We start from the raw sequence: 26188 nt of genomic DNA on the forward strand, positions 1-26188 counted from the left end.
TCCTCTCCTTCTCCTTCTTCGGCCAACAGTAGCCCAATTTCCACCGGTACCCTGTCGGCTAACGATACCTGTGGCGGTCGTTGTTAACCCGGGCCTCGACCGATCGGGTATGAAATTCTCATTTGTGATCCGCATATTTGATTTGGCACATGTTTTACGCTGGATGCCCTTCCTAACGCAACCCTCCCCATTTACCCGGGCTTGGGACCGGCACTAAGAGTACACTGGCTTGTGCCCCCCTAATGGCTGGGTTAGGGTTAGGGTTACACACACACACACACAATATATATATATATATATATATATATATATATATATATATATATATATATATATATATATATATATATATATATATATAATTTTTTTTATAATTTTGTAAATTTCTTTAAGATTATTTTTGCTGACCACCATGTTAATTGTGCGATTACCTCCATCTATTATAAACTTTAAATTTTTTCCACAAATATGTAAGGTACAGTTACTTGTAAACATTTAAACTGTAAAAGGCATTAAAAGAATAATGCAGCATTTGAAAGTAATACTATGATAGTTATAGCAGAATGATGCACACTGTATTGAACAAACAAACAAAAGAAAAGTTTCATGAAGAAGAGGTCAGTGGTATAACACTGCCACCTAGTGGTTCAGTACTGGGAATGTATTTAGGGAATTAAATCAGTCAGCAGAGCCTGAAGCTCAATTTAGTGATGATACAGTTAGATCTCATGTAAAGCAAGCTAAGGAGTTTTTAATTGGTGAAATTTGAATAGGTTCTTTAGTTCTTTGAAAGTATCCTTAGAAATAATAGATAATAAGAAACATAGATATTTCAAGAGTTTAATGCACTTTATTTTACAGAGAGGTAAGATGCTCAAAATTAGGCTTCCAAAGAATTGTTTGTTGTATGTGAGCACTGTTGCTGAACTTGTAGTAGTGATAATTCAACACAATTAATTTTTAAAAGAAGCCGCATACATTTACAATAAACGGTGGATTAACATTTCAGTATACATCCTGAATCTGTTTTGCAGCTACTCAAATATTCTACTTCGTTATAGACTACAGAGAGACCTGGCAGAGATGGAGAGCAGCTACAGTCTACTACATGGCTACTGAGGTAGGCATAGCATGATATTATACAGCTATCATTCATGGCAGCTTTATTATTTACAATATATATGCACTGCTACAAGAAATGTTAAATATCTTGTACTTTTTTGGAATAGATGAAGATCACTGATAGGTGATATTACACTACACCGATATTAAACTTATGTAAACTTATAGGATTTGTGGAATACAGAATTTTTTTTTAGGTTTTGATGTAGTAGATAAACCTGAGCCTGGGCATTGAGGTTGTCCAATGAAGTGAAAAATAATCTATATACTTTACTACTACTTTCCTCAGACACCTCAGATTTATTTTATAAACTTTATTCAAATTTGAACATTAAGCTTATTGTTAAATATTTTCAATATTATTTTGCATGCTTATTAGAGTCAAAGAATGATCCATTTCTGATCTTAATATACATGTTTTATACTCAAGTTACAGGAATAATGCTGTACATTTCCATACTAATATATATAATAATAATTGGTATAATAATGAAACTAGCATATTTGGACTTCCTTCATTCAGTTAATCAGTCCCTCTTTGGTAATTTATTTATACTGGTTAAGGATCTGAAGACTACTACTAATTTATTCCAAGTACATTTGTTCCTAGATTTTTTTGCCCAAACAAAGCACAGATGTTCATTCAGATACTCAGGTTTTTTCTAGACTATGTATTTGGATATTCAGTCTTATGGTCTTATGGTTTTTAACATATACATGCTGAAAGTGTCAGAGTGAGCCAAGCCAAAGTGTTTTGATGCCAGTAGCTGGAACAGTTGGGCCTCAGTTGCTGTCTTCGGCTTTCCCATTTCACACCAGCGTTCTTCCAGTGGAGTGAGTTTACCAATTGGTACCTTTAATGTGATGAGCATAGATAAATGTTAACACTTTTAAAACTTTTAGTCTGATCATAATCATGCTATCTAATCAGCAGTCTGCACTGTCATGAGCTTCAAGCATACATATATCCTAGTTCAGCTTGCATAGAAAGCTAGCACCAGTCAGTACAGTATAGTTCAGGGTAATTTGCTAAGATGGACTGTGACACTGACTAGGGGGAAAAAGAGCTATTATAGTTCTCTCACACCTCTGATGATATGTTCAGCAGCCACATCATCTCTTCATCAGTGAACTTAATCTCAGCACTAAAACCTGTGAAATGGATTTTGTGATTAGTGGGTTGGATCAATGTGGAATATGTATAGACTCAAACACCAGAAATGTAATATATATATATATATATATATATATATATATATATATATATATATATATATATATATATATATATATAGAGAGAGAGAGAGAGAGAGAGAGAGAGAGAGAGAGAGAGAGAGAGAGAGAGAGAGAGCGCAATCAGGCATAACATTATGACCACCTTATATATGCCTAATATTGTGTTGGTCCCCATTTTGCTGGCAAAACAGTTCAGACTCATTGAGCATTCACTTCTCCAGCAATTTGAGCTAAAGGAGCTTGTCTGTAGGTTTAGACCACACGGGCCAGCCTTCCCTCCATTTTTCCTGCTTCTAACACATCAACTCTCACCCACTACTAGGTGCCATAATGAAGAGATCATCAGTGTTATTTACTCACTGTTCATAATGTTATAATGTCATAATGTATGAAATATATATAATTCAGTAATTCATGCTCTTGGACAGGTTGTTCTTCAGCAAACTGTTTATGGATTTCTTGTGGGCCGGCTTCAGCCATGCAAACCGACAGCCATGCAAACCGACTTGTTGCAGTGTGTGGCATAGGGCACTGACAAGCGGACCTTCCGCTTCTGCAATCTCTAAAGCAACGCTAGGGCACTCATGTGTCTGTTTTTTTGGAGCTAACTTCTGCACCTGACTCACAGCACGAGGATTCTCTTTGATGGACCCTTGCGAGGCCTGTTCTGAGTTAAATCCGTCTTGGAAAACCTCTGTATGACCCTGGCCACTGTACTGTAACTCAGTTTTGGGGTGTTACCAATCTTCTTATAGCCCAGGCCATCTTTGTGGAGAGCAACAATTCAAATTCTCAAATGCTCAGAGTTTTCTTTACTATGAGGTGCCATGTTGAACATCCAGTTGTCAGTATGAGAGAATTGTACTCAAAGCACCACATTTCAAGTGCTCTAAATACAAGATACACAAATTTGTATGGTCCTGTCAAGCAGACAAAAACATGTCAGCGTGTTGTTTAACACGTGGCTTCGCATGGTTAAACGACATACCGCTGTTATCACTTAGGGTGTACTCACTTTTGTTGCCAGCTATTTTCACAATAATGGGGACAGTAAATCTATACTGCTCTACAAGCTGCACATTGACTACTCTAAAATATATCCAAGTTTCATTTCTATACTATTGTCCCTTGAGAAGATTTACCAAAATGGTTGCTAAAATGTGAGGGGTGTACTCACTTTTGTAAGATACTGTATATATGCATTGTACCTGAAGTTGTAGTTTCTGTGTTGCTTCCTGTCATCACTCTACACATGCAAGAGAACAGAAACAAAGAGTGTGAATACAATGTATACTGAATACTAAATTCCTAATTAGTGAGCTAAATGCTGAACTATTATACTAGATCATTATATCTGTTTTTTTATTTTCCCAGACCTGGTTGGGTTGGAATCAAATGCCTCAACAAGCTGAAACCATGGATGTTTTGAAATGGTAACCATCAAATTGTCCTCATTGATTTTTGCACCCACATTGCAGAGATCCTAAAACCCAAATATATAGGACTATATATCCTATATGCAAACATTGTGTTGCCATTTTTCATAATGAGAGTTACTAAGAGAACTTACTAAGACTACTACATACTTAGTAACTGATGGAATACAGAATTGCTCCAAATAGACAGAAAGGCACGATAGTGTAATGAGACACAAGTTCAATCTGTCTGTTCTCCTTGTGTCTCTTTGGCTTCTTTTCACGTTCTCGAGTTTCCTTCAACTGCACAAAAACTGAGTGACAGTAAAATATCTGACTGAGACGGCAGTTCTAGCTTTTACTCACGCGACTTGAATTATTAGCCACTAGTGGGCGCTATAATCCCTCTATCTTTATTAACTTGTTTTTGGAGACCATTAAAGTATTTTTTAGGTTTCTTAACAAAATGTGACAACACATCTATATTACAAATCATTTCATTCACTGCCGAACAGGGGAGATAGAGATAGCTGCAGATTTCGCATGAGCTACACTTAGTGTTATTTTACTCAGTAATACTAATAACCCGAATAAACGAAAATAAAAGAAGCCGTTGGTTGGAAGGCTGTACCTAATAAACTGGCATGCCAAAGGACATAATTGCGACTGTACAAGAAGGAAATCGAAAACGTTATATTATTCGTTTATTAATTTGGCAAAATATGAGTGTAAAGATATATATTTTATAAGGAACGTACTCACCTTTAATCTTTAATGCAGCATTCGGAAAGCACCGTCCAAGATAACCAGCCGAACAGCAGGTTTTTATCGGTCAATTTAGTTTACAGACATGATAGTAATAATGTGTAGTTCATCGGCGAGCAATATGTTAGCAGACATTTTCCTCCTTAATATTTCTTACAGTTAAACTTTATACACGACTGAATACACTACTCTGTACACTACTCTGTACACTAACGCTTGTGTTCTCTCTCTAAACTTGTTTCCCAGAAATCAGCCGGTCTGCACAGCAAAGAAGAAAGTGAAACTGTTTTGTGTTTTTGCAACTCTAATCTTACTATGCAAATTTCTTTTCAAACTTCATTACAACTGCAAAAGAAAACAAAAAAAAAGACCACACTCTTTAAGAGTACAAGATTTATTTCATTTGCTGAAAGCCCTTGATTTATTTCTTTTCTGACAGAAATCTTACAGCTTCCAAAAAACCGATTTGATCATTTTGACACAAACAAACTGATTAAACATACAACTGACCCAGAAAAATACACCATCTCTCAGACAAAATTTGAAATTCATTTTTTTGCTCTGCAAAAACAAAAAAAAAGGCTAATGCGAGATGCGAGTGAATTTACAAGATATCTCTTCATAATGGTGTTAAGATTTTACAGACATATTATTGCTTTTTTGTTACTGTTCTATGAAAAACAATACAACAGCTCATGAGGACTGTGTCAGGACTGTGTACAGCTTTAGGGTACAACACGACCCATTCTTACACACAATCATCATGATAGAGCTGAAGGGAGGGATATTAAAAAAAATCTAACTGATATATATATATATATATATATATATATATATATATATATATATATAGATATAGATATATATATATATATATATATATATATATATATATATATATATATATATATATATATATATATATATATATATATATGTATGTATGTATGTACGTATGTATGTATGTGCGTGCGTGCACATGAATTTTCTTAATTGGGAGTATTTTTGCCCAAAGGCCCAGCATTTGTTTGCCCATCCGAGATGTAAAACATCTTGTCAGAACAGCATGACATATTTTGAGGTGTTTAAAATTCCTCTTCAGCATTGCGGGTTCTTGAAGCCTTCAGTTGTCTCAAGCGCTCCATGCAGTCGGTCAGACTTCTTTCCCCGTGAACCTTGTTATCTCTCGTCCGCACATTTACTGTGTCGCTGCTCTTCTCCTTCTCTCCCACCACTGCAAATGAAAATCGGCAACAAAACGTTAAAAAGGCATAAATGTCGGGATATAGGACTGCTGTACTACTAGATTACTACAGTATGATATCGTGTACAACAGTGTTGTACAATTATAGTGACAACTGTATAGTGTTGGATAAATGTTTCACATCAGACTCTCGGCTTCCAGTTTAATATCAAGAGTAGGGGGTTCATAAATAATCTGTTCCAGACTCACAACTGCTGACATCTAAACAAAATGTGTTTATACAACAAATACATCACTGATTAGATCAACTTCCAGGAATGAAAAGCTGTTTGGAGGAAACAAATAAGGTTTAAGGATGTGCGTGTGTGTGTGTATACGTGTATGTAATACGTACACGTGCACGCACGCACGCGCGCGCTCGCGCACACACACACACACACACACACACACACACACACACACACACACACACACACACACAGAGAGAGAAATAAATCAGAAATAAATGACAGAAACAAGTCTTGTGAAGAACAAGTCTGCTTAAATAGTTTTCAGTTTGGCCTGAAGCAATGCAAATGTCTGTATTTCTTCGTACACGTGTGAAAAATTTTTAAAACCAGGGACATAAATATTATATAATGATGAGCTGCTCTGAGTCACCCTGACAATCCTGGGAAGAAATGTGTCACACTGTCTACGATCGAGAGTTAAACAATGCCAAGCAAATATTACACTGCAAGAGTGCTCAAGTTTTAGATTTTTCATATCAGACCACAGAAAACATTCATTTGTTTAACAATTACGTGGGAAGCCTGATTTACCCTAGTTTTGGTATTTATATTATTATGCAGTCTTCGAGTTGAAATACTCATGATAGTAATGAGGCGTTTGTGTTTTCTCTGGTTTCGCTTCTAGTAACGCGCTCACTTTGAGCAGGGGCGAGTCTTCTGGTGTGTCATTTATATTGACTGCTCTGTGTTTTGGCCAGCATGGCAACGCAACCCAGCTCACACTTAATTAGTTCGACAGGTTGGAAAAATAAAGCAAATAACAGAATAATACAATTCATGGTGAACTACATGCGGTCATATAAATATGCAAATTCAACAATGTTTTTCGACATTGTATTCCAGGGCTGCTGCTATCGAATACTTTAGTAATCGCAGATTCTAACGATTATTGCATCAGTTAATCGGTTAATAAGTGCTTTTAAAGACTTTAAATAAAGTGCAATAAAAAAATTTGAGAAAATAAGAGGTCTCATTTTGACCGAACTATATATAAATAAAGATTATAAAAATGTTTTCTTTACGTTTTCGTCTGAATTGATTTGGTCTGATGTCATGTTTATTGGCGTGAATCATCTTCTCGCTGTTTTCCCCACGTTCCTCCATTTGTCATTCTGCAGCGTTTTCTATGTTACCTGTCCAAAGCGCTCCAGAGTTTAACCAGTGGTGCGTCAGTAATAATGGTCCATGGGAAACACAGTGCTTAGTGTTTAGTAAATGGACTAAACGAAGCATCTTTTTTGTAATCTCATTTTTCAAGGAATAGTTACAGCCCTACTGTATTCTAAACATAGTGACTTCTCAGATTGTGAAAGGCTTAAAACTATCTCCAGCTAAAAGATATAAAAATGAACAGAAAAGAGACCGTTTTCCGCTTTTAGCCGAGTAACGAACTTTCCAACCAGAGCAATAATTACTATCTAATAACAGTGATGACACTTAGTGTTTTGCATTTCAAATACAGGCCTGATGATTGAATCTGTATTTGCATCAATGAGATCAGAGTGGTGGAGAACACAGCAGCTCCGCTCACGGCTTATTAATTCTTTTTTTTCACCAGAGAGGATGAAATTGTCAATTCTTATTTTAATCTGGTTTCTTTGTCATTTGCTTGGACTGTGTTGTGTTTTGTTTGTTAAGAAGTTACTGTAATAGTATGAGATTCTACAGTCTACTGCAGGATCTTATATTGTGACACTATGCTCTGCGAGAAGGTCCATAAACCCATCCTGGCTGCAGTCAGCTTTAGAGGGAGCTCACAACACAGTACATAGTAACGTTATAAACACAGCGTTCTAACAAAACTGGTTTCCATCGAATGCCTATATTCTTTGAGAACAGTAAAATGTATTAGAATCTGCCACAGGTGAATAACAACAACAAGTCTAGTGAAGGCTTGCCGTTTTCCAGCCCATTACCTTCTCCATTCAAGTTTTACAAAAACAATTAGAGCTCCTAATCCTTTCTGGCATGCATCACTACTTCATTTTTAAGACACTTTGTCAAACAATCCAAAAAGCCTACTTTTCTTTGTACTCACAGTTTCAATTCCTGGTTTGTTTGGGTTTTTCTTTTTCCAGTGTGCAAACATAACTAACCAGTCAAGAAACCAACACCTTGTTTATTATGTCTGAACTTACCTAAAATAAAGTTATACTGAGCCAACTGTGCATTTCTGATCTTCTTGTTCAGAGTGCAGCCTTGATCCAGATCTACATCGGTCATCAAGCCTGCATTGTGAAACTCTTTTTGCACCTGAACAGAAAAAAACAAAAAACACATTAGTGTTAGCCACTAGTGCAGCTTTCTATGTGCTGCAGTTTAATGGTACCAGCCTCACCCTTTGGGCATAATCCTCACAGGTCGGTCCAACAGGCACAACCATCACCTGACTTGGAGAAAGCCACAAAGGCCTAGGAATAAATGACAGAAAAAATAAGAAAGATTAAGTCAACACTACAAAATTACAATGTGTGAAAACAGCTCGTTGTTGGAATATCAGAATATTAGCACTACCTGTGCCACATGATAATGATTAACCCATTATTTATTGCAATGCAGTGTTACTTTAAGAAAATAAAAAGGATTAGTTTCATTTAGACATACCATTTGCCACCATAGTTCTCCGTCAAGATGGCAATCATCCTCTCAACCGAGCCCAAAATAGCTCTGTGAATAATCACTGGCCTCTTCTTATCATCTCCATCATGGCTACAGAGACAGATGACAAAGTGGTTGACGAATTCAGTCAACAAAATTGCTTTATTGTTTAGATTATATTTGTGCTTTACATATATCAATCTATAATATAAAACAGTTTCTTACACAGCAGGAGAAGAACATGTAAATACTAAAAAAAATATGCAAATACCTTATGTCGCAAATTAATGTAATGTAGACATATAAGCACTAGGTGGCACTGTTGTATTGGTTACGTTTGTACATTAAGACAATACAGTAAAGACACAGAGACGATAATACTGAGGAAAAAATCCACAGCATGGGACTTACCTGACGAAAGTTAGATTGAAGCGGATGGGAAGCTGGAAGTCAAGCTGGATGGTGGCACACTGGTGGTATCTTCCAATGGCATCCTTGATCTGAATGTCAATCTGCCAAATTGAAAATAAGAGTAGGTGGTCAGGTAATTTACAGAATAAATCATTTTGGAAGACTTTGGCTCTTTTTTTTACCTTTGGTCCGTAGAAAGCACCATCTCCAGGGTTTAATATCCACTTCTCCCCAAACTCATTTAGACTGTTTTCTAGTTGCTGATAAACCAAAATAAGAAAGAAACCTCATTCAGAGATCTGCACCACCACAAAAGTTTAGTGTCCAGTCTTTTAAACTTGGCTGGTTTGTAAGAGTTCTGGTAGTACACAAGTAAACAATGTAAAACGGGGAAAAAAGTTGAAATCCAGATTACCTTCTCAGCCTGATCCCAAACTTCTGGCTCCCCGAGGAACTTCTCTGGTCTGGTGGAGAGGTTCAGTTTGAAGGTGAAGCCGAAGACCTCATACACTGCACGCAGGAACTCCAGACAACCTTTAATCTCTGATTCAATCTAAACATGTAAAAAAAATGTGATTATTATTAAATGATTAGAAATAGTAAAATATATCATATCATATATATATATATTAATGCTGCGTTCCATCGCGTTTAATTATTTCAGTTTCATGTATTAACTGTTTTCATTCTGATCATTAAAGCTCCAGTTCGATGTATATGTAAGTGATTCTAAATGACAGAAAGCTCCTCACCTGGTCCATAGCGCAGAAGATGTGCGCGTCGTCCTGTTGGAAGCGGCGGACACGGGTAAGTCCGGTCAGAGCTCCGGAGAGCTCGTTGCGGTGGAGCACGCCAAAATCAGCCAGACGCAGTGGCAGTTCCCTCCAGGAACGGGGCCAATGATCGAACATCAGACTGCATGGACATAAATAAACAGATTGAGATAAAACTGCACATCCTAATGTTAAAGTGCCCATGAAATAACTTGACAGCTGGGATTTAATTCCGCGAATTGATGCATTTCCATAACATGCTGTGATTTCACGATAGCCAGTAGGGTTTGAGATATGACACACCGCCTGAGAAACTCAACTGTGGATTAGCGTAACGGCTGTGGAGGATTTCTCACCGTCAGTTTGCTGATTTTACGTTTATAATATTGGATATAGAGGTTTTTGCATTTTTGAAATAATAGGCCAATTGTGTTGCAAATTAGGCCGATTATTAGGCTGATCGACAGACCCGTGCATGTACGTTCTGCACTTGTTTGAAGGAACATAACTATTCCATACCCACAGGTGGCAGTAGTGTGTATTCTGGATCCAAGCAGGGAAACCGGAAAAGCTATAACTGTCAATATATACAGTAAAGCAAGATTCGTGAAGCTTTTTCTTCCCTATAATGTCTGCTAAGTTGCAAAGACAAGTATAAGAATGACAACAAGCGTGTTCTATTTTTTCTCGTGTGCTTATTCGCTAAGGTGAGCAGCCAGTCGGTGTTCTCTTTCTCACCGACAAGCTCTGCCTCCAATTCAACACGCAGAATCAGGCGAAAAACAGCTGACGTAGTCCGACCGACGCTCAAAACTGCCCCCGACATGGTGTGTCCCGGGCTTTAAGTTCTTATCCTTCATTTTTAATATAGTCTTATAGTTCTCATCACATCTTATTAATTAATGGGCATCATATATTGGCCATCGGCTGGCCTGATCTCTAAATATTGGCATCGACCATAGAAAAACCCATATCGGCCGACCTCTAGTTGGGTAACCTAAAGTAAAGGTTTCAAGCCATGCTTTGGAATTGCACCACGTCACAGTTTATTTAACACTCACTACCATATTAGCATGTTTTCATGAACCAAGTAGTTCTCAAAGTGTATTAGAACTGTATATAAAAGGGAGAACATCTTACCAATGTCCAGGGCAGTTCATGGGTTTAAGAGCAAAGGTCTCTTTCTCCACCTCAAAGGAGAACATGTTCTCACTGTAGTGCTGCCAGTGGCCTGAAGTCTGCCAGAGTTTGCTGTTGTAGACGTTTGGAGTGACCACTTCCTGGAAGCCCCTCTTCCTGTATTCACTCTGTGATGCAGAAATATGACATATACACAATTGTTCTGCAACAATTAACACTTACAGTGAGGAAAATAAGTATTTGAACACCCTGCTATTTTGCAAGTTCTCCCACTTAGAAATCATGGAGGGTCTGAAATTGTCATCGTAGGTGCATGTCCACTGTGAGAGACATAATCTAAAAAAAATATCCAGAAATCACAATATATGATTTTTAAACTATTTATTTGTATGATACAGCTGCAAATAAGTATTTGAACACCTGTCTATCAGCTAGAATTCTGACCCCCAAGACCTGTTAGTCTGCCTTTAAAATGTCCACCTCCACTACATTTATTATCCTAAATTAGATGCACCTGTTTGAGGTCGTTAGCTGCATAAAGACACCTGTCCACCCCATACAATCAGTAAGAATCCAACTACTAACATGGCCAAGACCAAAGAGCTGTCCAAAGACACTAGAGACAAAATTGTACACCTTCACAAGGCTGGAAACGGCTACGGGGGAAATTGCCAAGCAGCTTGGTGAAAAAAGGTCTATTGTGGGAGCAACCATTAGAAAATGGAAGAAGCTAAACATGACTGTCAATCTCCCTCGGACTGGGGCTCCATGCAAGATCTCACCTCGTGAGGTCTCAGTAATCCCAAGGAAGGTGAGAATTCAGCCCAGAACTACACGGGAGGAGCTGGTCAGTGACCTAAAAAAAGAGCTGGGACCACCGTTTCCAAGATTACTGTTGGTAATACACTAAGACGTCATGGTTTGAAATCATGCATGGCACGGAAGGTTCCCCTGCTTAAACCAGCACATGTCCAGGCATGTCTTAAGTTTGCCAATGACCACTTGGATGATCCAGAGGAGTCATGGGAGAAAGTCATGTGGTCAGATGAGACCAAAATAGAACTTTTTGGTCATAATTCCACTAAACGTGTTTGGAGGAAGAAGAATTATGAGTACCATCCCAAGAACACCATCCCTACTGTGAAGCATGGGGGTGGTAGCATCATGCTTTGGGGGTGTTTTTCTGCACATGGGACAGGGCGACTGCACTGTATTAAGGAGAGGATGACCGGGGCCATGTATTGCGAGATTTTGGGGAACAACCTCCTTCCCTCAGTTAGAGCATTGAAGATGGGTCGAGGCTGGGTCTTCCAACATGACAATGACCCGAAGCACACAGCCAGGATAACCAAGGAGTGGCTCTGTAAGAAGCATATCAAGGTTCTGGCGTGGCCTAGCCAGTCTCCAGACCTAAACCCAATAGAGAATGCTTGGAGAGAGCTTAAACTCCATGTTTCTCAGTGACAGGCCAGAAACCTGACTGATCTAGAGAAGATCTGTGTGGAGGAGTGGGCCAAAATCCCTCCTGCAGTGTGTGCAAACCTGGTGAAAAACTACAGGAAACGTTTGACCTCTGTAATTGCAAACAAAGGCTACTGTACCAAATATTAACATTGACTTTCTCAGGTGTTCAAATACTTATTTGCAGCTGTATCATACAAATAAATTGTTAAAAAATCATATATTGTGATTTCTGGATTTTTTTTTTTAGATTATGTCTCTCACAGTGGACATGCACCTACGATGACAATTTCAGACCCCTCCATGATTTCTAAGTGGGAGAACTTGCAAAATAGCAGGGTGTTCAAATACTTATTTTCCTCACTGTATATGAACGAGCATTAAAGGGGAACAAGAAGGAAACCACAAGTTAAAGTTAAAAACCCAGAGTATTGTTAAGGTCAGGTATATGGCGTTACAATGACGATTAAAAATGAGACATTTTTAAAACATCATATAGGCTGGTGTTGCCTCTTTCTGCCATGTGTGGATAAACAATCGGTTTACGCACTTAATCACACACAAAAGGACCCAAATGATCATAGGGGTGACTGCATTTCCAGTGACAGTATGAGAATCCTTGTAGTACAATAAAAGCTGCTTGTAAAGCAGGTAATACAGGAAAATATATACATCTCCCACAGCGATGATTGTTGATTGTGCTGATGACAGAAATATAATAAATAAATTAACGTATAAAAAGATTAATATTGCATACTGTAAATCTTTTAACATTCTTCTACACTAACAAATCGGCAGTTGATTAATTTTCATTCAGAAAACTGCAATTATAAATCGTATTATTTCTCTTGACTCTAGAGGGCTTTTCCCAAGTCTTATAGTTAACCCCGGGTCATTCTAAAGTCTGGGTTAATGAATTCCTGAGTTTAAAATTTTTGTTTTCACATCTCCGTGCTCATACTCGAACAATGAATTCTGGGTATTTAAAATCTGATGTTTTGTGCTGTACATTCCTAAATCCAAGATTAACATTCTTATGTAAATATTTGCAAGGCCAAGCACCATGAGTGGATAAATACAAATGTGCAAATGTTTGTCACACGTTTTAACATCATTAAAAATGGGGGTAAAAAGTGTCCAAGTAAAACCATCTATTTAAAACCTGCTAAAAGGCAGAAAGGAAATAAAACCACAATTTGACAATTTTTGTATTATTATTTTAATTTTTTACCTCAAACAAGGCAACTACTGTTAGCACGCCGGGTTTCTGTGACTGTGCAAAGCATGTTTCATGAGGCACCTTCTCATTGGGTACCTGTTGCTAAGCATCTGCAACATTCTAACGTTTCACACTGCACACGTTTGGCACCACAATGCAGCGTTAACACCACAAATGCGGTGCCAAAGCTGCTTCAGGGCAGGGTTTCATAACCTTGTAAAAAGCGGTTGAACCCTGCTTAGGAATTGGAGTGTGAAACATTAAAAGTGGTTTAAAGGTTAAAGTGGGATTTAGAATGACGATAACTGGTTTTAGTCCAGTATGAACAGCCTTTAGGGCCATTAAAATATAATATTAACTGCCTGGCCAAAGAAAAGTCACCACCTGGATTAAGCTAAGCAAATAACAAGAGTCTTCCACTGAATAATTACTGCAGTGATTAATATGTTTCAGCTGGTTGTTTAACTAGTTGCCATGTTTCTATTCTGTGGCTGTAGAAAAGATGTTTCTGAAGGGTCAAATTATTAGTCTGCCTCAAGCAAAGAAACCGAAAATTGGGTTAAACTGTCCACTGCTTTTATAAAACCTGAAAAAAATCTCATCTTCAGGGAAGAAATGTGGGTCAAAAATACAAATCTCAAATAATCATGATTGCAATCATTTGGTGAGATAAACAGCTGTGTAGCCTTAAGGAATCCACTTATCGGCTGGGGGAATAAAACTTCTAAATACTCTGTTTTGGAGTATTGGAAAGAAGTCATATTGCCTGATGAGTGCCAATTTTCCCTGTTCTAGAGGTGTAAGATCATGCCCAATGCCTACTGTACATGCCTGTTGGAGAATTGTTATAATCTGGGATTGCTTCAGTTGGTCAGGTCTAAGTCCAAAAAATTAAGTCAGCTGAGTACTTGTATATACTGAACGTCCAGGTTTTTCAAATAATGGATTGTTTTTCCCTGATCACACAGGAATATTTAAAGATAACAATGCCAGGACTCATCTGGGTCAAAATAGTGAGAGTGCCTCAGGAAGCATGGACTGGCATCTGCAGAGTCCTGACCTTATCCCCATTGAAAATCTTTAGTATGTGCTAGAGACAGCTACTCACTGAGGCCTGACTTTCCCAATCATTTAATGAAACTCTGAACAGAAATTAATGTGACATTGCAGAAATGTATTGAAGCAATATAAAATATATACGGTATGCATTGTTTCTTTTGGCCAAGCAGTGTATATTCAGTATAACTCATACAGGGAATGTGCGAAATTACGGTGATAGGTTAGTTATTCCGAGCTTGAATGACCCTGCAACCATTTCCCTTGAAAAAATGCTAATGTAGTGACCGTAATTATAGTGATGTACACACCTATCTTACCTTCAATCGATTAAACTCTCCCATTCGACAAGCTGTATGTTGCAGTTATTTTGGAATAATTCAGGATTCATCGCTTGCCTTATTAAATTAACCTAAATTGGTCCATTTGAACAGTAACAGTACATATAATATTCCTGGAAACTTTGATTTGTTTAGAAGAACAACTCCTTGTGGTGTTTTCTACACTGCAATTCCCGGAGAGTGAGCTTACCCTTATAAACTCCACCAGTGTGTTGTAGATGTAGGCTCCCTTTGGGAGGAAGAAGCAGCTTCCAGGGCTGAGATCATGGAAGAAAAACAAGTCTTGTTCCTGGAAACAAGAAACAACAACAGCGTGTCTGTGAGATTGTCTGCATTCAAGACACAAAGATTGCATGAGAAAGAGACAAACAACAGTGGCACAAGAAGACCTAACAAAATAACAAATCTAAGGGGAATAACAGGCAAAATGCTCGGGCTTCTGATCTTTACTCTCACTTTAGCTGTGACAAAGCGCTCCCCTTGTGCCCATCGGTGTGCTCCCTGGCAGATGGCACATTAAGGAGACAGACATCTGCCAGCTTTACCCCCTGGCCTTGCTGCTAGTTAACAGAGAGCACATAGGAGCACTGGGATTCTCCGTACACTGGAGCGATACTGAAAGCGTGGCCAGCTTGCAGCCAGAGTCATTATCACTCCAGGAATACTCTTTACTCCTTATCACGTCCGGGCTTCGTGTCTGGTTTATCAACAATCTATCAAAACTGTTTAATTTCGAACAGCCATCATTCCTCACAAACACTAAATCTAGTCCTGCTGAGGGTGACTGCATACTAGAAAAGCTAGAAGTTCATGGGGGGGTGCTCAATAAAATACCCCTTTAATCTTAACAGCTGGAGAAAAACTGATTCAATCGTACACACATGCAACCACAAGAAATTATATACTGCCTGAGCTTTTTTTGAGATTGCCCAAACACTGTGTGAGGTGTTTTGCTCAAAGCCAACCGCTCCCATGGCAACTAAAATTATCCTTATGTTAACCCACACTGCAAATAATCAGCTAATACAAATATTCAGAATTAAATTCAGCTTCATGCACATGTAAGCAACCAGTTGAGTGTATACAAATTATACAAATAGTAGGCAATATTAGCTAGCAATGTCCAGTGTAACTACTACATAATAATTAGCATTAGCTCCTTTTATGTTGAGTTTTCTTGGTTTATTTTGGCTAATGAAAAAAGGGTTCAGAATTAGGGCTGAAATGATACTTCGAGTAACTCTAACACAAAAAAAAAAAAGTTTGGCCAAAGTTTATAAATGAGACCCCTGGACAGGTAAACACAGAAGAGACTGCAGAACAAAAAATGGATGAACCGAGAAAAAAAAACAATGCCTGGAAGGTTCAGGCCAAAGAATACGAAAGAAAGTTTCCAAAAGTTTGTGATAATTTTAAACGAAAACAAAGAATACGACGCGTTTACCTTTTTTAAAGTAATAAATATATATATATATATATATATATATATATATATATATATATATATATATATATATATATATATATATATATATATATATATATATATTTGTATTTCATCTTTTTATCTATATATTTGTATTATGCACTTTACTTAAATATGGAAATTTAATGCACTAAATGGGTTCAGTTTTCACAGACTGCAATATCAGCAATCAAAAGTGTAAATTTTTCTAAAAAGGAAACAAATTACTTGTTTATTTTAAGAAACCCGTCTTATATTTTCCTTGTATATTTAGTGCTGCTCTTTAATGAAGCAAAAGTACTTTATCAGATTACTCGATTAATCGATGGACTAATCGGTAGAATACTTCATTATAATTATTGATAGCTGCAGCCTTAGTTCAAACATTCAGCTCATATCACCTTAAAAGTGACCTGAACTGGCTACAGCAATCCAATAATGCAAATGATTCAATAATCCAATTATCCAAATATTATAGGTATGCACCATAATTTCCAAGGGTCTCCAACCATTTGTACACCACAGACGAGCCGGTGGTGGTGTGTGTGTGGGCACAGAGGAGTGGAAGGTTTAAGGGCAGGAAACAATCAAAACAACCACTGTACCTCAGATCATTCAATTAATGTATCCCCCTATATTTTATTTACGAAACACCATTCATTCTTTTAGACTAATTTACCTTTTTTACCCTGCTTTAGGTACTGGTATTTGATATCCTCCCACTTCCAAAAACCAACATTATATTCACGCAAGTTGCCCGATATTGCAGCGCTACATTAATCAGAAATGTTCCATCCAGTATCATCAAAACGGCTCTAAACCATGTCATTTCTTTTATAGCGTGGAACATGAAACGTGTATAAACATAGGATAAGACAAACATAGGATCATCTCAGGGTAGATATTTTTTTTACAACTCTGCAATCAGTCATGCACAATACCTAATGCGATTTTCAAGCTATGATACAAACTTTATGGTCTATAAAATTCAACAATCCCAACAACAAATTCAACAGCCGGGACAAAAATTATCCTTATTGTCCAATCAGCCACACTGCAACGATGCAGTTAGTCATATCAAAACATCTGTTTCGCTAATTGATAGAAATATTCATATCACCTCATTATCCAGCTCTAGTAGAACATGTGTCTTTGCATATTTCCACTGTTTATGTACAAAAAATTTAAATTCTGTATGATAAATAGACAATAAATTAGACTGGATTGAATAGAAAAGGCCGGATCTGCATATCCGTGTCCATACCCGTCCCAGTTTACGGTGGTCTCTGTTCTTGGCCTCTTCTTGGAATTTCTCCCACTCCTTCAGCATCTTAGGGTCGGGAAAGGAGATGCCGTAAACGCGCTGCAAGGTCTCCATGTCCGCCTTGCCTTCCCAATAAGTGGACGAATTCTGGACATTTCCAAAGTTTACAATTAAGACGAGGCACATACATTAAGAATGTAATCTATCCATGTCAAATGAGTGAATGGGTGAGTACCTTGTGAATCTTCAAGGCCTTGATCTTCCCAGTGTGTCTTACATGGGGTCCTCTACATAGGTCAATCAAGGGCCCACACCTTTAGAGGAATAAATAAAAGAACATCAGAACAGAAGAATTCGCTCTCCATCCAGATGTTTCATGTGATGCCTGACCCTGGCATCGGCAATCAGTCTGATACTGTCCTTATTCACTCAATCCTGTTTTTCACTCAGCAGACTGCAAGCTCTGCTTCACAAAAATATCGAAAAGAGAATTATAATCTGCCTACAATACAAAACACCTTCAGAGGAGTTCAAGCCTGCTGTGAGAATTGTGTTTACACAAAGGTATATGCAGGCGTGAAGCAGCGAAGTGAGCACTGAGCGCTCAGACGCATTTTTTCCCCTTTCACCAGGATTCGCACGGTGCGTTTGAGTCAAGGTGCAATTCACCGCACCTCGTGTTCATTTTTAATGAGCGCTCTCGCCGGCAGCGCTCTGCATGCACGGGTCAGCCGCTCTCATGCTGGCTATTAGAAATGTTATTTTAAATACAAACCTTGGCATGCAGAATTCACTGTTATAATAAAGCACTTCTGATGCCTTGGTACTCATTACGATTACGCAAGTTTAAACTGGCACCGTGAACAGAAGTAGTAAGTCGTACCTGTAAACTGTAGTCGTCGGGGTGGTAACTTTCTCGTTCAGGATCCTACACTTAAACTTGTTGTACTGTGGAAGACACAGAAGCACAAATCGGGGCTTAACGAGAGTTTATCTTCTTTCATGAGCTCCCACCTCCTGCTGCCAGAGCGAGTCAAAGGTAAAACTCGTACCTTGAACATTTCCAGAAGAGTCTCCTTCTTAACCTCCAACCGCTCAAAGGGCTGCTTCTCCTTGATAATCTTTTTACACAGGTTCTCCAGACAGGGGAAGTCATTACTCGATACGCCTCTGTAAGAGTGTAAGAGTGTAAGTGTGTGTGTGTGTGTGTGTGTGTGTGTGTGTGTGTGTGTGTGAGAGAGAGAGCGGGGAAGAAAATAGTTGAATACACATCATGAATACACATGAGCTAAAAAAATAAATAAATAAAATCCCAAAGAAATTTCAAACATCAAGATGCCACATTCAGAGGAACTTTCTCTATTACCAGTCACCTTATTCGGCGTGCCTGTTCTGCAGCTGACACGTCTACACCATAAACAAGGCGCAACTTGACAGTCAAATCATCTCCCAGAATATCGTTAGCATAAAATTGGCTTTTCGGTTCGAAAAATAACAGCGCTTATTATTATTATTTTCTCCCGTCGCACTAATTTGATGGCACCCTTAAAGAAAAAGGTCAAATGAATTTGTTTAGAACGCATCTTTCCCGAGATCGCTTTGAACACTGCCGCTGATCTGTCTTTGAAATAAACATTTCTTTAGTGCGTCCTGAATATTCAGCCATCAACGGATTTGAATTCATTAAACTAATAAAAGCCTGACCTTGTGCTCAGGGAACAGAAACCAAGTCCTGTAACTTTTAGTTCTTAAACCATCTGACTAAATTCCCCTTCCACATAAATACTACACAAAATACACTATATGGACAAAAGTATTGGGACACCTGACTTTTCCAGGTCTCTGTGGTTCCTCCACAAACAGATACCACAAAAATGTAGACACGGTAGCGTTAACATTTTCCTTCCCTTGAACTAGGAGACCAAAACCCGTTCCAGCATGCTGATACCCCTGTGCATAAAGCCAGCACCATGAAGATATGGTTTACATGGGTTGATCTTGAGTGGACTAATATTGAGCTCTGCTCTCAAAATTTCTAAACATTTTTGGGATCATTGGAACACTGACTGCAGCCCAGGCTCCTTCACCCTACATCAGCCCCAATCAGCCAACGTCCTTGTGGCTGAATCCAAACAACACACTTCAAAGTCTAGTAGAATATCATCTCAGAAGAGTGGAGGTCATTATGGCAGCAAATAAGGACTAAATGATGTTCCTAGTAGAACAAGTGTGTTCAATATGCAGATACGACTGGTCAGGTTAGAGGCGTAGCAACTTGGGAGGGGGGGTGCGGGGGCGTATTAATATTCCTTGAAATATATAGTGAGTTTGTTGTGTTTATTTAGCTTGTGAGGTTCAAAACAGCTGCTATGTCTCTGGGTCATGTGTCCACAAACATTTGTCCATATATTTTGACATTTCCTCGTTGAAAATTTTCACTTCAAGTTGTATTCAGTATATAACTACGTAAATAAAAAAAAAAAAAAAACTAGAATCTTGAATCTAGTGTATGCGAGGTTCACTAGGCCATGAGAAATTCAATTCTGTATACGCGAAAGTCAAGCGTATCAGCTGTCGCACCATTTACCACCAAATGTAATAAATATTTCATCAATTCCACTTGGCGGTTCTGAATCTGCTGTTTGTACCCTGGGGAAGATCTCATTAATCTTATTCTACTTACTCAAACATGACAACACTAAATATTCAAAGGATACAGCCATCTTCTATTGTTTTAGGAAAATAATTTACTAAAAAAATATCAATAATTCATACCAGCTGTATCTAAAGCACAAGAAGGATACTGATGCTACCAAATACAAACATATATACAGTAAAATATCAGTTGCACACTCACTCATTGTCCAGGTACATGTCGTAGTAAAAACCGTTCTCTATAGGAGGTCCGTAACACAGGCAGCCTCCGTACACTCTCTCCATGGCCTCGCCCATAATGTGGGCGCTGGAGTGCCAGTACACCTTCAAAAACAAACATTTCATGTAAATTAACCATGTTACAATAAATACAATAAAAGTATGTGCACAGATAACCAATCTTCCCATGTGCGCTTGTTGAACATCTCAATCTAGATTTATTCATGCTTAGCTTTTAGAATTATACCCCTCACTCCTCCGCGAAGGCTCAACACCACATTTTGGAACGTGGCTGTGGGGATTTGCTCATTTAGTAACTGTTGGAGTAACATTACAACTTGGGCAAACCATGTGCATATGTATCTCAAAGATGTGCACAGGGGTAGTGTCATGCTGAAACATGCTTGGGGCTAAAATTGTAATGCTACAGGATACAAAGACTGAAACCGATAACACCGATTCTAAAAAATAATCAGCGTATTTCTTTCTTCTCTGGATATTACTGCAATAGAAGCGTACAATGTTTTATAGTTATAGGAGGTCCTTTATTTCAATATGCACCAATAATTCAAGTATTTTCTTTGATGATGCATTTTGGAAAAGGACATGATTTATCTTGGTTTCATTTTTGTACACTACAAAACCCTGCCATTTTACAATCAACGGTGAGAGAAACTCAGGCGTAAAGCTTTTAATCAAATTCCAAAGAACGAAACAGCATTTTTGTACTTACTGCTTGTGCTTCCTCATCATCAAACTTGAGAAGCTGCAAACTGCAGTCCTCCTCCAATGGTCTGTCAAGGTCCCACACAATGTTATTCACTTTGGCAATCACCGTGTTATCAGCAAGGCCTTGGCTGTTTGACAGTTTGAAAGAACACAGGAAGAATAGGTTTTCAGTTTTCTACCACGGAAATGAATGAAAATGCTCAAGACGCAGCGAATAGGTGCTCCCAGTCTAGTAACATGATTTTGTGTATGTTAATTCTACATTAATAACATTATTAGATCAAGAAATCTGTATATGTTACATTGTACTTTGTCTTATTTAGTCTTAATTAATTGAAGTTGATCAGGAAGGCCACCTCAGTCCTGGGGATGCCCCTGGACACAGTACACCCTGTATAAAACAGCTGCATCTCTGAGAAGCTCCTTCAGTGACAGACTGTTACATCCTAAGTGTTTAAAGGAACGATACCGAAGGTCTTTTCTTCCTGCTGCTATTTCACTTTAGAATCAGAGGTGCTGCTATTGAACCGCTCATCATAAATCACAAATTGTTTTAAATTTTTTTCTTAAACAGTAACAATCATCTAAATTTTATATAACAATTTAAACTGTACAATGGTGTGTATATATATATATATATATATATATATATATATATATATATATATATATATATATATATATATATATATATATATATATAAAATTTGCAATGTTTTTCTGCTTCATATCTGCACATTCTTCTTTGCTGCTGTAACATGGTAATTTCGCCAATGTGGGACAAAGGACGATTTATCTTATCATAATTTACATATTTTAACGCTTACATTTTTGGGGGTTCCCTGGTGGTCTAGTGATTAGGATTCGGCGCCGCGCGGCCCGGGCTCGATTCCCGGTCAGGGAACCGAACCCAACCATTAAGGCTGCACAAGCCAGTGCACTCTTAGTGCCGGTCCCAAGCCCAGATAAATAGGGAGGGTTATGTTAGGAAGGGCATCCAGCGTAAAAAACATGTGCCAAATCGAACATGCGGATCACGAATACGGATAATCCGCTGTGGCGACCCCTAATGGGAGAAGCCAAAAGAAAGTTTTTAAACGCTTACATTTCACCTATAATGTTCAAAAGTCCTCGGTTGCTTTGGGTCACCCATCACTAACCATCACTGTATTGTATACAATGACAATAAGTTGGTCTTAAACGCTGATTTGCACATACACACTTCTGTGTCAGTGTCTGTAAACGTATCCAAGTGCCTTTGCCATATATTGACAGTCTTACAGGTTTCTGCCTATACACTGCAGCTACATGGGGGTATTTAAAAACCTCTCATTGTCAGTATGTGAATAGTGAATTTGTAATACTTGAGGTCATCCGTCCATCTAAGCAAAAAAAAAAAAAAAAAAAAACGGTTAAATGAATGAATGATTTTTTTATTTTAAATTTTTTTTAAAGGAAAAAAAGAGGCAGCGGCTTTGTTCTTGCGTGTATGTTGCACTCACACTTTGTGTCTTGTGTAATCCGGCTGCTTCATGCACAAGTAAAAAGAAGAGGCATGACCTGTTAAACAAGGGCTGTGTGATATGCAGCCTCGAGACTACTTGTCAATTGCTTTTGAATACTGAGCTCACATTCACTAAAGCATTTGGTATGAATTTAGTATTTCAGTTCATTAATTCTCTAGATTGTGTCTGACACACGCAAAAGTTCGCAGCCCCTCAGCAAATTTGAGTGGAAAATCTTGATTATTATTACATAAAATATATATTTAAAGTGGATAGAATAAAAAAGATGCTATGCTGACTATAATATGTGCACCATTTTGCTATAATGTGGTTCGCATTTCTCTAACAAAAACAATTCTGCTTTCGAAATGCTTTTCGTTTACATGCTTATGGGAGCGATCGGAAACAATACCCAATAGACAAAAGATACCACTAATGACCACTAATTAAATGATCAGTAATCCACTAAAGTAGGGGTTTTTTGGGGGGTTTTGAAAAAAGATTGTACATGTGTCCCTTTTTTATTTATTTTTTATTTTTTTATATAAAACAGCGCATGTTTCCCCTCACTGCCAGAAGCAAATTCCTTCATTGCCTAAAGCGAATGAGCAACACTGCATCCTTCCTCATTTCAGTTAATTGGCTTTTTCATCAATCAGCCTTCATCTTGCGTCCATTAATAATCAAGTCTTTCTTCGTCAGCGCTGTCCATTAGCAAATATCATGAACAATGCAGAAGCAGAAACCAGACTTTCATGATTCACTGATGAGAAATAGAAAAGCCGGAAAAACAGGCAAACACATTGGTGATTGGTTGTGTAGAACTGACCTGATGCCGCAGGCAACGCGGTACGGCGTGGTTTTCCAGGACTCGCCGTCCACCACTTTCCCGTCGGGCAGGGTGATCTTGATCGGCTTGCTCTCCTTCTCAGCTTTTTCAGCCATCAGAGCATCGTGTTCAGCCTTTAGCTTGCTGTACAAAACCAGACGGTCTTCTATATATCGTGGTTGAGGATTCATCTGCACAAGGAAATAGAATTTATCATTCGAATATGATTTTTGTTAAGATACATTATTTAAAAAATTTTTACTGGTACTCTGTATAATGGTATTAGTGCAAATAAAACGGAAATCAGCCATGCATATGGAACGACTGCTACAATTTATTAGGATATAAAATTTGACAAGCCAAAATACTCAATTTGACAACAGAATATATAAAAAACTTTTATATCAATAAATTGCCCATTTCAGTGGTGCACAACAAAAAAAAAAAAAAAAAAAAAAAGAAAATCCATATGATTCAGTGTAAGTAAAAAAAAAAAAAAAAAAAAAAAAAAAAAAAAAAAAAGAATTTAGTAAAACACGCTGGTAGGAGACAGATTGCGATTCAGGTATACATAAACATTTATAGTCTAAATAGTCTATATTTAGTCAGCAGTTACAATGTAGGGCATGATTTAGGTCACATGACCTTGTGGAAGCCTTTAGTTGAATCCCAAAGTTGAAAATACAGTTCTGTAGTGTGAGGAAAACATCGTTTCATCAGGCGTTTAAATTTAATATGCAGAACAGGAATGAGACAAAAGGAAGATATTACTCTGAATCTTGAACAAATCAAGAACAACAGAATGAGCAAATACTGCCCCAGCCCTAAACCACCATCATTAATGTCCAAAACATGTACAAAAGGCCACATACTCAAAAACCTACTGTCTGCAAAATCTGCCTATAAAAAGTAAACAAAGGCAGGGTGCAAAACACAGCATGTTTTTAACCCATATGTGTCTAATACTATTTATTCCACATAGTAATAACTCTTTATTCAGGTGATATTAAGGCTTTTTATGTGCACGTGGCAGGATATGTTTTGGATTAATGTTTACCTGAACAGTGAATATGTGAAATCAGTTACGATTCGAAGAATCACGCACAGTGTGACAGCAAACCAAATTAAGAATCTATTTCAGACTTGGCAAACAAGTTATTAATTGAAAGCAGTCCATGACAAGAGTTGTGTAAGTCAACGTAACACACATTCCTATCATTAATTATGTGAGTGGATCAGATATTTTGCCAAAGCCGATATACAATACATGTATATCAAAAAAAGTAAAAAATAATTTAAAAACAATCTAGCAAATAAGGCCACAGGTGTTGTGGCAAGTTGGAGTCAAGAGATTCTTCCATCATTTATTGCTCTCAAAATGTTCTGCTTGCTGTTGAATGATGTTTTTAATCCGCGCATAAATTAAAAGGAACGACAAATGTAGTTTAGTACAAAGTAAGATATCTGACTTTGAAATGTAGCGAAGTTAAGTCTCCCTCAAATAGAAATATTTTAGTAAAGTACAGATACGTGGAAAAAAAAGCCACTTACAGAAACTAATACCTTTTACTTCCCTACTGTGCACCACTGATGGTTTGTGATAAAAAATAAATATGCTGTTAAGGGAGAAAAGGATGTGAAGGATAAGGAAATGATGAAGAAGAAGGGGGAAATGAAGAGGATGGGGAAAAGGAAAAGAGGACGGGGAGGGAAATGAAGAGGACGGGGACAGGGAGGGAAATGAAGAGGACGGGGACGGGGAGGGAAATGAAGAGGACGGGGAGGTAAATAAAGAAAATGAATGAAGAGGACGGGGGGGGGGGGCGGATGGCCAGTTCTGCCCCAAATTCCCAAGAAACCCTACCTCAGATAGACCCCCTGCGTCTCCAGCTGCTTTGCTCTTCTTCTTCCCTCCATCACCACTGCCTGCTGTCTTGCCCTGATAAAGATAAACAGAATGTCAGTCTGCGGCTTCACCTCTCATTGCTGAAAGCACCATAGGTTCTTAAACTGCTGGTACTAATTACAAGAAGAATTAATACAAACATGGTCCCACATGTACAGTATTAACCAGAACTATAAACCTAGTCATTCATTTACACCACAGAAATAATTCACTCATTTTTGTTATGTTAGAATAATTGGCTTATGGGGAATTTAGAGATCGCTGATTACTAGCATGAACAGTTTGACAGCATGGCACTCAAAACCCAACCACAAGCTAGTTAGCGAACAAGCTAACAATATTACGATAGTTAGCTTTAATATAGAACAATACCTGCTTCCCTTCTTTCACTTTGAGCTCCTGCATCTGATCAGTAATGGACACTTCCGTCATTCTCTCAATAATAAAACAACTCAGCAACACAAATATACGCTCCTTACGCTCCTTTTGTAACGTCTTGATACACTAAGCCGGCACACAGCCTCCCGGATATGGCCAGGTCACAGGCACCCATGCTGACGTAACAGTGATTTTGTGGGCGGGGTT

General features: G+C 38.0%; 1 protein-coding gene and 1 long non-coding RNA gene across 2 annotated transcripts; both read right to left on the bottom strand.

Annotated features, from left to right (window-relative positions):
- Nucleotides 1-828: 828 nt before the first annotated feature.
- On the bottom strand, nt 829-4819 carry LOC310718312. Its single transcript, XR_014531087.1, has 4 exons — nt 4536-4819; nt 3567-3604; nt 2210-2274; nt 829-1976 (listed from the first exon to the last, which is right to left on the bottom strand). It is a non-coding gene; the product is annotated as an uncharacterized lncRNA (long non-coding RNA).
- A 660-nt stretch (nt 4820-5479) lies between these two features.
- tars1 (threonyl-tRNA synthetase 1) lies at nt 5480-26188 on the bottom strand. The gene is made up of 19 exons (XM_083526876.1): nt 25976-26188; nt 25562-25636; nt 23698-23888; nt 21368-21491; nt 20618-20739; nt 18813-18930; nt 18644-18708; nt 17996-18074; nt 17761-17907; nt 15222-15320; nt 10955-11121; nt 9794-9956; nt 9457-9594; nt 9224-9301; nt 9042-9142; nt 8637-8741; nt 8371-8443; nt 8171-8285; nt 5480-5772 (listed from the first exon to the last, which is right to left on the bottom strand). Exons 1-19 carry the CDS (start codon nt 26033-26035, stop codon nt 5624-5626), a joined length of 2169 nt encoding a protein of 722 aa, XP_083383002.1. The 5' UTR covers nt 26036-26188; the 3' UTR covers nt 5480-5623.

Source organism: Silurus aristotelis (assembly GCF_946808225.1).
Source record: "Silurus aristotelis genome assembly, chromosome: 23".
NCBI classification, from domain to species: domain Eukaryota; kingdom Metazoa; phylum Chordata; class Actinopteri; order Siluriformes; family Siluridae; genus Silurus; species Silurus aristotelis.

What these genes read in the sequence shown, in the direction of transcription:
- tars1 (XM_083526876.1), bottom strand. Translation starts at nt 26,035, where the DNA reads ATGACGGAAGTGTCCATTACTGATCAGATGCAGGAGCTCAAAGTGAAA. An exon ending in AAGTGAAAGAAGGGAAGCAG is followed by an intron (nt 25,637 to 25,975) that starts GTATTGTTCTAT and finishes TATCTTTATCAG; the next exon opens with GGCAAGACAGCAGGCAGTGG. An exon ending in ACCACCGTAAACTGGGACGG is followed by an intron (nt 15,321 to 17,760) that starts GTATGGACACGG and finishes TCTTGTTTCCAG; the next exon opens with GAACAAGACTTGTTTTTCTT.